Genomic DNA, 16,371 nt, shown 5'->3' on the forward strand with positions numbered 1-16,371 from the left:
GTCTGTGCTTGCCTTGAGATGTGCCTTCCTTGCACAATGGCTCGACTGTCGTGCATGTACTCACTGTAGTTAGCTCATTAGCCTACTTTCAATGGAGTAGGCAGCCCCTTTCCAGATGCTTGTGTCTTCACTTTATTTCTGGAAAAAGGAATTTATTTCACTCGTAGCTCTCGGGATGTTGTGTTGTTCTCAGTGTCCTTACTTTTGAGTTGCTAATGCCTAGTTAAGACGTTTGCTGCAGCTTGCTTTCTTGAGGTTTTGTTTTACATGCGGAGTGACCCCCCAGGGGGCTGTTCGGGTTATTTTCCAGATACGCCGTAATCCACTCGGGTTCATGTGCCTGCACACCTTTCACTCGCTCCAAAGGGAAGGCACTGCTACCTTCACGGATGGCGTTTAAATTGTTGGCTTAAAAGATAGAGAGCTGTTTTTTTAGTTTTTTGTGTAAACTTTTCTGAGAACCAAAGTGAGTGGCACTAGAAAACACACGCACACATTTGTTTCGTCTGTGGTGTGCTTTCTTATGCATCTGTAAAAGGCATCATGATTCATTAACCGCGTTAAAATATTTGGGAACAGCAGGAAGAACGCCCGTAGGTATTTGAGGCAAGCTTATTTCAAAAACTGGAGCAGAATAGGGACGAGCAACACAACTGAGAAAGAGGCCGCCACTACCCTCCTGGAAAAAAAAAAAATGCACCAGGGCCATCTGACAGCTAGCGCAATGAAAAATTTGTATATTGGTTGCACTTCCGAAACTTATATGGCAGCACAGGATAGAGAGTTCTTGTGCATGGGCTATCGGTAGGTCACACTGCACGCAGCGTGCAAACAATTTCATAGAGTGTGACGTGGATCACCGGGAAGTCACGCTATCTAATGCAAGAAAAGTGTTCTGGCTATTTGTGACCTCTTGCAACAAGGCTCGTTCCTCTGAGTTGAAGTATCACGAAGTTATTGCATCTGCAAGTACAGGCGTACTCGTAACATTGCAGCTTCATAGGAGGAGCGCAGGCCATGACCTGCTGGTGACCCACCCTGCTGTGAACGTGTTAATAGTGGGCTCGTGCGATTGTTCAAATTCGCTTTGATTCGAATTTAAAATATTGAAAATTCTTTGGCATTCGAAATGAACGAATAAGTGTATTTATAGTTCGCATGTTGGCCCCTGTAAAAATGATATCGCTGCAATGGAGGAGTGCGAAGCCGTGAAAGCACCTGTTTGTATATTGTAACATTTTTTTAAAGAAGGTTTCGCTTCAGTGAAGGGCTGCTAAGCCGTGAAAACACATATTGAGAAAACATCCGCACTGCTGCGAGGCCCCACTTCAAAGTTAAATGAACATAATACCCTGACATTAATTCATCGCTTTTAAGTTTAAAAGCATGCTATACCAGCTTATATGCTCTACGTATTGCAAATTTTCAGACGTAACATTCTTTACAGGTCATAACTTGCATTCTACCGATAGTCAGATCTTGCTACATTTTAAAGTCCTTTCCACTTCCTGTGAAGAGTGGCATTCGCACAGTCCTAGTTTCAATATTTAGAAAATATTGTGCAGGTTAGTTGGGTCATGACAAATATGCCCATTTTGCTTTGCAATGTTGAATACTATTCAAATACTATTCAAATTCGATTAGAAATTATTTGGCCAAAATCACGATTTGCTTCTCTTGTCCCCTGTGTAGAATAGCAGGCTAGAGTGCACTAGCTCAGACTGACCTTTCTGCCTTCTAATGAATTCTCTCTCTCTCTCTCTATTGAACCTGAAATTCACTATTTGCTCAAGCCTAGTTAGTTGTCTACCTCTAGTTTCACTTTCACTTTTTTTTTACTTGTTCCTCTACCCGCAGAGGCGTCTGCACAAGCAGGCATTTGGTGTGTGGCAACACAACGGACTCGAGCCAATGGGGGAGGGGGGGTTTTGACTTTTTCCATGCCTTGCCGTGCATGGCTTAGCCGTGCCTGGGCAAAAGGGGATCCTTGGGGTTGAGTTAATGCGAAGTGATTGGACTTTTAAGGCCCCCCGGTGGAGGCAACACACCCCTTTGGCCCCGGCTTCACGTAGATGGCACCACTGGACGGACCCACCCAGGGAAAATTGGCAGTCGCCATTTCCTATCTCTCTCTTTCTACATCTTTGTCTTTATCTCTCACTTTTTATCTGTCCTGTCATCTTCTCTTTTTCATTTACTTCCAAATTTCCTGGCGTGAGGGTTAACCCTATGTAGTTGTCCAACCTTGGGTAGTTACATTCGGTTACAGCGGCGATGCATGGCTGGCGACTTCAAGTGTACTTCCTTGAAGCGTCCTCTTATTAGGCTCGGTGGTGGGTGACCACCATCGCCGCCGAATTGAAAATGCTTCTTATGGAAAACCCTTTTTCCGCACTCCCTGATCGCCGCCTGAAAGGTGGCGCACGGTGACAGCTTCTTGTCTGCACAGCCAAAACAGACCTTCCATAAAGACACGTAATTCATTGCCAGGATGAAAAAAAAAAGCAGTTCGATCTATTTCACGATTTATTGTCTCGAAAACGCTCACAGATGCAATTGGCCATGGCTATAAAGTAAGAAAGATGGGGAATGGCGATCTCCTTCTGGAAGTTCGCGACAAGACCCAGTACGACAAGTTATCAAAACTAGTAGCATTTGATAATATCCCAGTATCAGGGGCCCACACAGCTCGATGACCACAGTGCATGGTGTCATATCTGATGATGACCTCCTTGAGCTGTCTGAAAGTGAATTGCTCGAAGGCTGGGAGGAACAAAATATAGTGAAAGTACAAAGAATAACAATCAGGCGAGATAAAAAACAGACCCCCCATAGTTACCTTTGGTACAAGCAACCTTCCTGACTCCATTGAAACGGGTTACTGTAAGCTTCGTGTCAGACCTTATATACCCAATCCTCGCCGATGTTTGAAGTGTCAGCGCTTCGGACACGTATCTCAAACATGCAGAGGGCGCACTACGTGCGCGAAGTGCGTATCTTGTGAACATGTATCCGGAATGTGCACTTCAGAAGCCTGTTGCACTAACTGTGAAGGAGATCATGCTGCCAACTCCCGATCATGCCCTGCATGGAAAAAAGAGAAACAAATATTATAACTTAAGGTCAAGTTCAACCTATCATTTCAAGAGGCATGTCAACGGCTTTCTGCACAAAACTATTCTGAACCTTCCTTGCTTACGTGGCGCGCCGAGGCGCCGTGCCACATTTTTCGGCCCCCGCGAGATCCACACCAAGTGTGATTGCGGTTGTGCCAGAAGTGCCTCCGGCTGGAGCAGCCTGTACTGCTCCGCCTCTTGCTCAAAAGTGCCAGCAGACTTCAGAGTCTGCCGGACCCCAGGCCACAGCAAGTGCAGTCAGGTTCGAAACTGTCATAAACGTGCCTGCCAAGCAGGTACCATCTACTACCTCAAAAGAGGTGATGGACACAAGACATACTCCTCCTGTGCCTCAGACACCGAAGTAAAGACGCAGCTCTTTAAAGTGAAACAAGAAAGAGAAACCCCGCGTCACAGGGCCCCCAACAGGCCCTGTAACCTAAGGTAACATTTTTGTACACACAGCACCTAACTACATCAAAAATGGAGACAAATTTCACTGTGGAACGCCTGAGGACTCTTGAGAAACCTCGACAATGTTCAAGAACTTTTACATAAACATTCATCAAAAGTTCTGTGTGTACAAGAAACACACCTAAAACCCAAGATCACTAATTTTCTACGCCAGTATATTATTTTTTCGAAAGGACAGGAATGAAGCCGTCGCGTCATTTGGTGGTGTGGCCATTATAGGCAATCAAGGGATTGCACGTCTACCACTAGAAACATCTCTTGAAGCAGTGGCTATTCAAGTAGTTCTTCTGAACAAACTCGTCACCATCTGCTTTGTGTACATACCTCTACACCATCATCTTGAAAAACATGAATTCCAGTCCCTGATAGATAAACTTCCAGAACCTTGTATCCTCCTTGGAGATTTCAATGCACATAGCAATAAATGGGGTGATTCTCGTTGCGATGCTCGAGGTCGCCTGATTGAACGGTTTCTTTTTACTTCTGGTGCGTGTCTTCTAAATCGGAAAGAGCCCACACACTACTGCCTCGCCAACAATACCTACTTGTCAATAGACCTCAGTATTGTCCTTTATTGACATAGAACGTCATCAATAATCTTTACGGAAGTGACCACTTTCCGGTAATGCTAAGAACACCCATACCAAAATACCAAATGAATATCGCCCACAGGTCCCCAGATGGATCACTGACAAAGCTGACTGAGCACATTTCTCGCAGATTACTCATTTAAGTTGGACTGATCTATCTGGTCTAAGCATAGATGCAGCTGTACGATACTTTTCAGCTTTTCTGACCGACGCTGCGATGAAATGCATCCCGCAAACATCTGGACTGCCTGGCAAGCAATGTGTCCTATGGTGGAACACTGAGTGTCGCAAAGCATGCAAACGACAAAACAAAGCGTGGAGGTTGCTTCGGGACTCGCTGACAGCAGAGAATCTTGAAAGCTTCAAGAAAATTAAGTCCCAAAGCAGGAGGACACGCCGGCAGGCTAGGAGAAAAAGTAAAAAGTTGGTATAAGTTTTTATCAGGTATTACTTCATATAACTTCATAGAAACTAAAGTCTGGAACATGGTTTGCAACGCAGCAGGGTGACACACATCTCCACTACCTCCTGTAGACACACAAGGAGACACCTTGGAAGACCAGGCGAACTTTCTTGGTGCCCACTTCGAAGAGGTGTCCAGCTCATCGTATTATACTGCAGCTTTTCAACGACACAAAAAAAAAAGTCGAAGAACAGGAAGTACAGCGAAAATTTTCTGAACATGAGCCGTGCATTACCCCTTTCTCTTTGGCCGAGTTACAAGCATCGCTATATGTCTGCAATAAATCTGCCCCGGGTTCGGATACGAAATATTAAAGCAACTGCCCTCTGAAACGCAAAGAGCCCTGCTTTCCTTTTACAACGCTATCTAGTTTTTGAGTGAAATCCCCTCTGCCTGGAAAGAAGCCATTATTATTCCGATTTAAAGCAAAGCAAGGATCCATTTTCTATTAGTAGTTACAGGCCAATCAGACCTACAAGCTGCACGTGTAAACTTTTTGAAAAAATGATAAGCCGCTGACTTGTACATTACCTTGAAACAAACAATCTGCTCGACCCATTCTAATGCGGGTTTCGAGAAGGTAGATCCACCACTGACCACCTGGTACGTATGGAGGCACAGATCCGAGGCGTCTTCATCCACAAACAATACTTGCTTTCTGTGTTCCTCAATATCGAAAAAGCTGGAATACAGACCAGTCCCACTTTGGTGTGCGTGGCAGGATGTTTACTTTTATCAAAAGCTACTTGTCCAATCGAACATTACGTGTCAGAGTGGGCAGTGTTCTTTCCCGAACATTTGTCCAAGAAACGGGAGTACTGAAAGGTAGTGTACTCAGTTGTACTCTTTTTATTGTCAAAATGAATTCTTTGCCTCTTTGCATCCCACAAAATATTGTTTACTAAATATGATGTCCTGCTTGGATTGAAAATATGATGCCCAGCTTGGATTTAAGTCTTGTAACCTGCCGATTTGTGAGCGGCAGGTTCAGCTTGGCTTGAACAAGGTCTCCAAATGGGCAGAGGAAATCGAATTCCGATTGAACCCCCCAAAAAGCACATGTGTCTTGTTCTCCAGAAAGAGAGGCACTCATCCTGACCCTGACATTCAATTGCATGGTGGACACCGGTCTGTTAATGCCAAATACAAATTCTTAGCCTTATTTCTGGACACCAAGCTAACCTTCGTACCACACATCAAGTATCTAAAAAACGAGTGCATCAGATCCATGAATGTTCTAAAAGTGTTGTCACGCACTACGTGGGGGAGTGGCAAGAAGTGTCTGATGAACTTGTGTAAGCGCCTTGTACGCACTTGCCTGGATTATGGAGCAATATCCTATCAGTCGGCGACACTTATTGCCCTAAATATGCTTGACCCTATTCACCACCTGAGCATTCGCCTCTCTATGGGTGCCTTTCGTACCAGCCCCATTGAAGGCCCGTACGTGGAATCGACCGAATGGTCACTCCACCTGCAGAGATGTTACATGTCTTTTCTATATTATCTCAAAGTGAAGGCAGACAAGGACCATTTTTTACACCACATTTTACAATTGATGTCTCGTCTACTTCTGTTCTGTTTGAGAACCAGCCATCTTTGAGACAACCCTATTCACTTCCTGTGAGGGGCCTTTTTGAGGAAACCGGTGTGTCAATTTTTAGACTACATTTTACAATTGATGGCATGTCTGCTTCTGTTCTGTTTGAAAACCGGCCATCTTTGAGACAACTCTATTCACTTCGTGTGAGGGGCCTTTCTGAGGAAACCGGTGTGTCACTCTAACATGGTTTGATGGCTCCTGCAGCATGTCGGCCACCATGGCGGTGGCAATGAATAGATTGTGATGTGTCTTTATTAAAGATTACAAAGCACGCACCCATTGTACATATCCGCACATACTTCCCAGAACTACAACAAAAGTACACATGTCCCGAGCTCTTTACAGATACCTTGAAGTCCACACTTTCGTTTTGTACGCAGCCATTGGTCCATCCTTCTCAGATACTGGCGTCCTGCATCCTGATGCAAGCATTTTCAAAGGAAAGGCCTATGCGATACTTGCGGCTGTTAAGCACATTGCACATATAAAACTAAAAACAGCGGTAATTTACACGGATTCTCTGAGTGTGGTGAAAGCCTTGAAAACTCTTTTTTAAACACAAAAGCCCAGTTCTTGTGTCGCTCTATTCATTGTTATGCACAGTCTACTCATCAAACAGCATGTTGTAGTCTGCTGGGGGCCGGGGCACTGTGCGATATTAGGAAAAATTTTGGCAGACCTGCTGGCTGTATCCGCCAGGGGCGATGCCGCTAATACATCAATACTAATCCTTGTACTTGACATGAAACCTTTCTAAAACAAAAGCTCGGGGGTTATCGGCTGAACGTGTGGGATAGACACACAAATAATAAACTACATGTTATTAAGCCACAACTAGATAATTGTCTACCACTATCAAAATCACGACACACAGAAATAACACTTACAAGGCTAAGAACAGGACATACACACTCTATAAATTCATATCTTCTGTTTGCCGGCGATCCACCATTGTGTGAGAGATGTGGAGAACCACTTACGGTTCTCCACATCCTCTTCCAGTGCAATGAGTTAGATGCTCTAAGAAAAGAGCACTTTTTACTGCCTTACTGACAGCAAATCTCTGCCGATTTTTAAACTTCAATCATTGTTTACATTTTTAAATGACGTACATAGTTTTCACTGCATATTTCGAGGGGATCCGTAGCACGACCTCTGTACTGAAGTCACTGCTGCGGTGACTATATCCCCACTATGTTTTCATTATTATGACCTTTTGACATCCACTTTCACTGCACATATCTCATGCCACTGTCATGATTTTAATACTTCTATGTTTTTACTCACGTTAGAGCGAGGATTTTTAAGGCCCCTACACAGCCACGCGCCATATCATTGTTAACATCTCTAGTCTACTGAAGTGGCGTACTTTAGCCATCAATTGGCCCTTGCATCATAAGGCACCACACATGTTCATCATTATCACTTTTTCTTCTCCTTAACAATTCTATATATTGCAATATAGATGTTTTTTTAAAGGTATTTTATTACTGCAAAATGTTCTGTTCCTTTTTCACATTTGTGATGTTTATTCACAAAATTACAATTTGCTGATCGTTAGTCTTTGTATAAAAGGTTGTTTCCTTATTTGTGTCAAAGTTGTGTAGACATTTTGCTGTGTACCAGTGTGTATTTCGGAGCAAAAGCATTCGTCAGGCTATATAGCCCTTGCTTTTGGCTTGTTTTTTCTGTTTTATGTTCGTGAAAATAAAACCACATACCCCTACTATCAAATAGCATGTTTAATCTGGCCTTTGCTGGTATGTGGGGAAAGTCAGGCAGGAAAAATTACGAAGGGTATTATGCTTAGGTTGTCTGTTTTTTTTTCGGTTTCAGATCGTCAGCATTGTGAACATCATCATCATAGTTTTCATGATTCTTTTCCTGGGACATTACTTGGAGGAACTGCCTATAGTACGTAGGTCAAGCTCTTAATTTCCTCTCTGGCACTCAGTGTCAACATTCGAGGGAAATACAGCGTGAAAGACGAAAGACGAGGCCGAGAATGACACTGTGTTCTTCTTTGTATGCTCCCTTGTATGCCTGGTCGACCGCTAAGGTGGTCTAGTTGCTAAGGCACTTAGGTGCTGACTCGCAGGTCGCGGGATCGAAACCCGCCTGAGGCGTCCGCATTTTCAGGAGGCTAAAATGCTTGAGGCCCGTGTGCTTAAACTTAGGTGCACGTTAAAGATCCCCTGGTGATCTGAATTTCTGGAGCCTTTCACTACGGCGTCTCTCATAATCATATTGTGCTTTTGGGACATTAAACCACAACAATTATTATTCTCTGCCTGGTCTCTTGTCTTTCCTGCTGTTTCCCTCCAATATCTCGTATCAACATACCACCTAAGTAACTTTATACAGTTCATGAGAGTTTTAAAATTGCAATGGCAACTGCATCATTTCACAATTCACTGAAGAATTGCAAGGCTGCACCAGCCAATTATATTAGCAGATTGCCATGACATTGTAGTATCATACTTATTCGCGTAATGGATGCATTTTTTTTTTCTAAAAAAATCTGACCAAAGTTGGGGGTGCGTTAATTATGCAGGGTAAATTTTATAAGAGCTTTCTCGGGATGAGCAAAAAAATGTGGTAATGCGAAAAAAAAGAGTTAGGTCGCTTAGTTTTTCGTAGTTGACATACACGAGCGTACGTTGTTTGCAAACAGCTTCTTTGTGGAACTGCCCTCATATTTGGTGGTTGAAGGGGCTATCTTCTGCAAGCTGTCCCTGCGCTGCCCGCAAACTCCATAAGAGTGTTTCGCGGCTTTCTTTTCTTGCAATCGTTAACTGCAACAGTGGTATCTACCACGATTTCAAGGGGTGCCCAGAAGCGTGCGTTACGATGCTATGATGTGCTTTGCCAGCTTTGTGGCAACCTCGCACGACCGCGCTGCCGCCGTTGACATTCCAGCAAGCAACCACCAAAGCTTCAAAACAAAGCGTTGATAACAAGATTAGCGCAGAATACGGTTGCCACCTTGCTCTCCACATGAGAAGTTACTGTTGAAAAGTAGCCTATATCTTGCATTCCTTGAAGTACGAGCAGATAACAAGCACGAAGAGCAAATTGCAGCCAAAGCAAGGATTAAGAGGTGCTACGATGTTGCAGAAATCGTCGCGATCTTTTCTGGGTGAGAAGCTATTTTTTTCTGGTTTTTCAAAAACTTGTCACGTGATGGCAATCAATGGCCCTTCGTGACAGCATGGGGACAGCAAATCCTGTCGTCGTCGCTCGAAAATCGCGGGCATGTGGCTGGACCTTAAGTTTTGTATTTGCTGGAAGCAACCGTTGGCTGGCGCGGACAGTTTCGTGAGCTTCGCTTGCTGTGTGCTTATGAGCTGTGATGTCTCTACACTCGCACTGTTCATGAACCCCGCTGTGGCACACAGATAATAAATAAAGACAGGGGACTTCCCACGTGCATATAGAGAAAAGATCAATATGGCGCGCGGCAGCAGGCAAAGGGGGAGAGGAAGCGAGCCAAAGTGGCCGAAAGTGGTCGGCATAACAATGTAAAATGGAAGAGATCCAATAGGCAAGGAGGTGCGATGTGTCAGTTAGGAGGACTGCACCAGATCAATATAAAGGGTGTATTTATTATGCAGAAGAAAAAAAAATCCAGATTTTGATAACTGAAGTTGGGGGTGCGTTTATGATGCGAGTGCATTCATTATGCGAGTAAATATAATAAATGAGAGTTTTGTCAATGTTGGAATCTATCAGGTACTAAAGGTTTGTATTTGATGGAGTGCAGTGGAGAGCTGCTGTGAAGTTTTGTGGATGAAGCTTCTGTTGAATTCTGAAATGTTGCCAAGTACGCTAGATACGAGGCACATTATCTTTCTTATGGTTTATTGAGTTCCTCTTGTATGTGAGTGGTAAAGTACTTATTTGTGTTTACTGAGAATGCCCTAACTAATCCTAGCTTGTTTCCTTTTCCTTCAGTATTTTTCAGCCCAAACTTTCCTAAATACTGATATAGTTTTCTGGAGAGTTACACCTGTAATGCACATCAAAGAAACATTTCTTTTTCAATAAATAGGTAGCAGAAAGCTCTGACATCCGCACATTCTACTTTTACAACTGCAACGCTTGACAAAGCTAATACTGTGTACAGGAGCAATACGTGACGGTTTATAGGAGGTCTAGCAATCCACTTTTTGTAGTGAGGCTGTGAAAGGCAGCAGTGAGACGTCTGTTAACAAAAAATTTCTGCTGCACCGATGCCATAGCAACCGCCACAGCTACATACCAAGTGCCGCATCGGAGAGCAGCTGTCGCACCAACTGCCATTGCTTCACCGAAGAGCAGCTGTCGCCGAGTCGTTGCCTTAGCAATCGGCTCAGTTTCTTACACCTAGGCTCAGAGACAATGATTTGCACACATTCAGAGTAACAATTTTCGCATTTATTTCGTACTTACCTGTTACCTTCTCTTGGCTGCTGCTTCTCTCGCCGAGCACGCTGGATCCATCTATCGTGGGTGTTGCGATTCCCGTGCTGCAGCATGACAAGCTGAGGATCAACCAGCTTTGCTGTGCCAAGGTTTGCGCAGCTTAGTGAAAAGTTCCTGCTTTTTCAACGATTCTAAAATTCATCAATGTGATTGTAGCTTTAGTGCTGCCGATTCGTCAATTTTATCATTGCAACACTGCCAAATTTGCATTTTTGACGGTTACTAACTGACCTCCCATGTACCTTTTATCATGTTTAAACCCCTTTGTCCTTTGTAGCCCTAAAATAAAACGTTGTTCCAGCCCAAACTGGTAGATTACGAAAAAAAGATGTCCATGCCATTGACATTTTTTTTTTCAAGATTGGAATAAAACAGACAACATTGTGAAAGTATTAACGACAGTCTTTTTTCCAGCTTCATTTGTATGTGACAAATTGAGTCCGTTACATACTAGTGCTTTTAATGTGAAAGATAATTCTCCAGCAGATGCTACGATCTTTAAATTGTGTGGTTGGAGAGACAGTTTCCATCTATGTTCTTATTTTTTCAACCGCACAACTTGAGGCACAACTTGAGTAGCTGAGTACACAATTTCCAATGCTACTGTGCACGAGAATGTCAGCTCCTCAAGCTTATGTGCCACTGCAGTTAGATATCATGTGTATCACATTTGGGTCTGGCAGACAGGGCGTTTTTTAGAATTAGGCAATAAGTTGCTTTTTATTTTCAGTAATGACTAGTTCGATATTTCTTTCAGTGTGTCCTGGCTGCAATCATTGTAACTTCACTGAAGAGCATTGTGATGCAGGTTCGGAACTTCAAGCTTTACTGGAACATTTCAAAAATTGATGGAGTAAGTCATTCTAAGATCTCTTGAAAGGGTTTGATAAGAACATCTGTAGCTACTAGTTAATAGCCTTACTAACTAGCAACTACACTAATGCTTAAATCGTGTGAAGACATGCTTCTGATACAGCAAACATTTCCCTCCACATAAGATGTAAAGAAAGCGGGAGTGGTAAAAATGCTGTTGGTTAGCTTTGCAGTTTTATTTGTCTAATGATGCATACTGCAGCAGCTACATCTTGAGAGAAAATGTTGCAGCTTAAATCTCCAAAAGTCCGTGCATTTCTTCCGAGAAGGTTTAACTTGAGGTAGTAAAAGTTAACATTAAGCCTTGTGTGAAAGCGTTCCCCAAAACAAACTGTGAAGTGCTGTGTAATTCAACCCAGAAACTAGAATTTGGCAGACGTACTTAGCGCTCTTGTAATATTAAACCACACAATTTGGGTTTTGTGAAATTTAGCTGCAGTATACAGTGGAGTGTAGGAAGAAAAGAAAGATGTGGTGTTGCAGTGTATCTGTAGGGCACAAAGTTAGTGATGTTGCACTCAGGAAGCACTGGAACTGTTCAACAAACAAACCACCGTGAAACTTCTCTCTCTTTTCAGCAAGTGTGGATAGTGTCGTTTTGTGCAACAGTTGTCTTTGACATCATCACTGGCTTGGTGTTTGGCATCATATTTTCCCTGCTCACTCTCATATACAAGATTCAACGGTGGGTCTGTTCTTTCACATCTGGTTTAATATTGGGCCACAGTTTAGTCACACTTTGCTTGCATGAAAGGGAGTTGTTAACATGACTCTTTTCGGCTTTCTTTAGTAAGCACGTTTATTACATTTTCATCATTGACAGCACCTGATTTTTGTCTGTCGTCACACTCAAAGAAAAACTGAATTCTATAATACCATCCCTCAATATAGACAAGTTTGTTGGTACAAAATGGCTTGAGTAGTACAGTGAAGCCTTGACAAAATGAATACTGTTAGAATTAATTGTCTTTTATAACGAAGTGAAGGAGTGCTAACTGCATTGGCATTCATACAGTGTATTAAACATTTATCATGAATTTTTTAATACAACTGGGGGTGTGCGAATATTCGTGATTTCGAGTATTTTTCGAATAGTGTTTGCTATTTGATTCAATTCGTGCTGGAATTTGACTATTCAAACTATTTGAGCTTCCCGAAGACACAGTCATCATCGGATTGACAGTGGCCCCTTGAGATTTTTAATATGCTTCACCCCATCACATTCTCATACTGCGGCAAAGGAGCCTTTCAGGCTCTGCTATGGTTGTAAATGTATTGACTCAAGAAAACGCTAGTTCCTACATGTTATATCTGGCAGAACACACTTAATTAATGCTGTTTTGGAACTGAAATTTCGACTATTAGTTCGAGAACTTGGACACTGACGATTTTTAGCATCCAAAATTTCTTATGTTCTTATATATTGATGTCTACGAGGCAGATTTGGACTCGGAAGTGAGCACGCATTTCTGCACCACATCAGTTGGGCTTTCACAGAACTTGACAGAGCAGAAGCTGAAAAAATAGCATCTTTGCCTTTCACGTTTGAGGCGTTGTCGGCAACACTTCGGTTGTGTCAAATCATGTGTATAAGTACACTTCGGCCTTTGCATTGGCTCATTCTGGATTAAACAACTATTTGACACCATCCCGTCAGTGCTTCCTCAATCGAGCCAATCGAAACTTTCATATGGCTGTCTCATGAGAATATGTTTAAGAAATCTCTCCACTTTATTTCACAGCTATTTTTGAAATATTCGAAAAATATTGTAGAAATGTTTAAAAAATATTCGATTGGATTCGGGCTCACACTTTAATACTTGAATGTGCTTTGCCCCCAAAATTTTGGTGTTTGCTAGGCTCTAGATGTAACGCATTAATGAAGCCATTTTCGTGTCGGGTGTAACTTCACTGCCATGATATTTAACAAAATTTTACTGCGTCACCATGTGCTCAGTTTTGTCATTTCAGACCACTTTTGGGATTGGTAGGTATGTTGCAGGGCTGCTCGTTGCATCACTGTATATGTGTATGGAGCTGTGACGACAGCAAAACCTGTCATGTTATTTAGTTCAGTGAACTGGAATTCTTGTGGTGAGCACGGGGTCACACGTCTGACGCCCAGCCTTAGTGTACACGTACTAGTGGCGTCATGTTTCATAAATGCTTGTCCCCTGTTTCATAAAAGCTTGTCCCTAGGAATAATATGGAGGCTTTCACTACTGCATCTTTCGCACCTTTCTTTTGTTCTGGGGTGTTAAGAACAATGTGAAGCTGTCATTAAGCTGTCGCAAATGAATCACAATGCACTGACTGACGAATGTTTCTTGTGTCAAGCAAAAATTGGGCTTCATATAGAAGTTAGACTTTTAATAATGAAAAAATATGGCTTATCACTATAGCAAAATATGTATAGCTGTAATTTAAATTAACTGTATTAAGTTTGATATGCCTTCAAGTATTTTTATAGTTTTGTCAAATCTAAATATATCGATTTATTCCTTATACCATACAGTTTTAACATCCTGTTGGACACACATTTTGGTAACACATATATTGTTACCTGCTCAAGTGTATGGTCTGCAAGACAGTTATTCTAGCTATAAAATAATGTCAAGCTGATTAGGAGTTCTTCATTTACGCAGCCCAAAGTCGTTCCTGCTTGGCCCTGTGGCTGACACTGAATTCTTTGCGCCCATCAAGAAATACCAAATGGTGAAGTATGCTCTCGTTGCCTGACTCTGTGGATGCTAGAAATACTTGGGGGGCGGGAAGGGGGATTAGAGTAACATGCAGGGTTCGTACAGGTCCTTGAAATCCTCGAAAACCCTTGAATTTGAATATTTCATTTTTAAGGCCCTTGAAAATACTTGAATTTCCTAAGCAGTGCTCTTTCATATCGGCATCGCGACCTCCTAGATGTGGTACATCGGTGTGTGAACCTGTCACTCCGCATTTCTGAAGCAGTAATGCGTCGTGGGGGCACATGGTCCCATTTAGCAAAAGTGCATGTGAAGAAAAGAGTTTGTGGCAAGGGTGAAGCAGTAAATGTGATAGCAAAAAATTTGAATGTCACACGAAGAAGGGCAAACAACCTCATACGTGCAACGCGCCGCTCAAGCACGAAGGAGGCACGAAAAGAAAGTGCACAGGACGAGCGCTGACGAACCACTGTCACAGCTCGACGCTGGAAGCGGGCTGTTTAAACAAACCAAGAAGGGTGCTAGAAAAGAACACACATATATCCATAGAATGAGTGTAATTAACCACTGTCACAGTTGTTACTTCTTAGTTTTTGAGCAACGTGCTGCGAGTATGAACTGTGCACAAGTCAACACTCTTTATAGGGTGGTGCCATCAAATGTCAGTGTGGTGTCATCAAAGCGCCGTGTGGGTTTGAGAATATATTTTAAGTCACTTCTCTAGTGTACCTGAATGCTCGTTCCTTTAATCGAGGCCCATCGCCAGCGTGTCTAACACTGGCGTAGCTCTATAGGAAGGGCAACGAAAGTTGTAGTGACGTCACACCAGATCTGTGTTCTGGTGAGTGACCTCCGGACTTCCGCCTCGTTCATACCGGCAAAGCATCGCGGCTGCTGCAGGTAGCGGCGAGTTTGTTTTGCAGGTGCTTGTGTGGCACATGTGTGCGAGAGCTGACCATACTTAGCATGACGCGTGCAAAGCTTTGTTATTACGTGACTAAATCAGCTACACTGCTACGTACCTGCCCAACTCGGTCCCCACAAACAGGAACTGAAAATGGTCCATATCAAAAAAAGCGACAAATTATATAGCAAGAATAAATAAACCTTGGTGCATGTATTGTGTTTATTGAAGCTTTAATTAAAGCTTGCAGCAAAGAGTGTGCAAGCCACAAATATTGTGGCACGACCCCTTTAAGGTCTGACTATACATGCGCGTTGAAGCCCATCAGCGCACAACTTTCTGACCTGGCATCGTGCCCTCTCCTTATATAGAGGGTGCGAGAAGTCATTGAGACTACGCTCTTTTTTTAATATAATTGCAATATCCATATATTTATTGCAAGTGCTTATTGTAAGCATGCCGCTTCGAGTCCTTGGAAAACTTCGAACAGGTCCTGAAAAGTCCTTGAATATCCTTGAATTTTCGCCTTGGAAACCTGTACGAACCCTGACATGTGATAACTGCAAAGCAAGTGTATTGAGGAGACCCTTATGCATGCCTGCTACTGCAGCCAGTGCTGCCATCCTTATTTGTATGTCTAGGTGGTCAATTGCCCATGCTTTTTGTAACAACTCAAAATATTTATATGAGTGCAGTTGTGTCAGGGTTCCAAAATTTGCATTGCATTACTAATTTCCTGCGGTGTACATAACAAGTTCGCATAGCAGTTGCGACCAGCCGAGTTTAAATTTCTGTCCCCCTTTCGATGAAGGTCACTGAAATTCCCATGATCAAGATTTTTCACTTTGGTGGACCGGTTCACTTCGCCAACACAGAGTACTTCAGGAGCCAGCTCAACAAGAAAGTTGGTTTCACTGTGAGGTGAGGCATCATCATCATCATAGCTTGTCTGGCTACGCTTACTGCGGGGCAAATGCCTCTCCGATGTTCTGCCACTCAATTCGCTCTTGTGCTTTCTACAGCTACGTTAGACATGCAAACTTCTTCATCTCATCTGCCCAACTAATTCTCTGCCTTCCCCTCACACGTTTGCCTTTTCTGGAAATTCAGTCAGTTACCCTTTAAGGGCCACTCATCAGGTTTGACAATTTTGAGCTCACTAGCACAATGCTTAGATGATGC

At 42.9% G+C, this 16,371-nt stretch overlaps 1 protein-coding gene across 4 annotated transcripts in view; it reads left to right on the forward strand.

Moving 5' to 3' along the window:
• Window positions 1–16,371, forward strand: part of LOC119170757 (prestin) — an 89,622-nt gene that overhangs the window by 38,763 nt on the left and 34,488 nt on the right. For all 4 annotated transcript variants that reach the window (XM_037422012.2, XM_075886761.1, XM_075886763.1 and 1 more), the window contains 5 exons: window positions 8,083–8,160; window positions 11,468–11,563; window positions 12,162–12,268; window positions 14,229–14,298; window positions 16,001–16,110. In XM_037422012.2, the coding sequence (XP_037277909.1) occupies window positions 8,083–8,160; window positions 11,468–11,563; window positions 12,162–12,268; window positions 14,229–14,298; window positions 16,001–16,110 (461 nt within the window). The remainder of the gene's footprint in view (window positions 1–8,082; window positions 8,161–11,467; window positions 11,564–12,161; window positions 12,269–14,228; window positions 14,299–16,000; window positions 16,111–16,371) is intronic.

This window comes from Rhipicephalus microplus, chromosome 2 (genome assembly GCF_043290135.1).
Source record: "Rhipicephalus microplus isolate Deutch F79 chromosome 2, USDA_Rmic, whole genome shotgun sequence".
In the NCBI taxonomy this organism is placed as follows: Eukaryota; Metazoa; Arthropoda; class Arachnida; order Ixodida; family Ixodidae; genus Rhipicephalus; species Rhipicephalus microplus.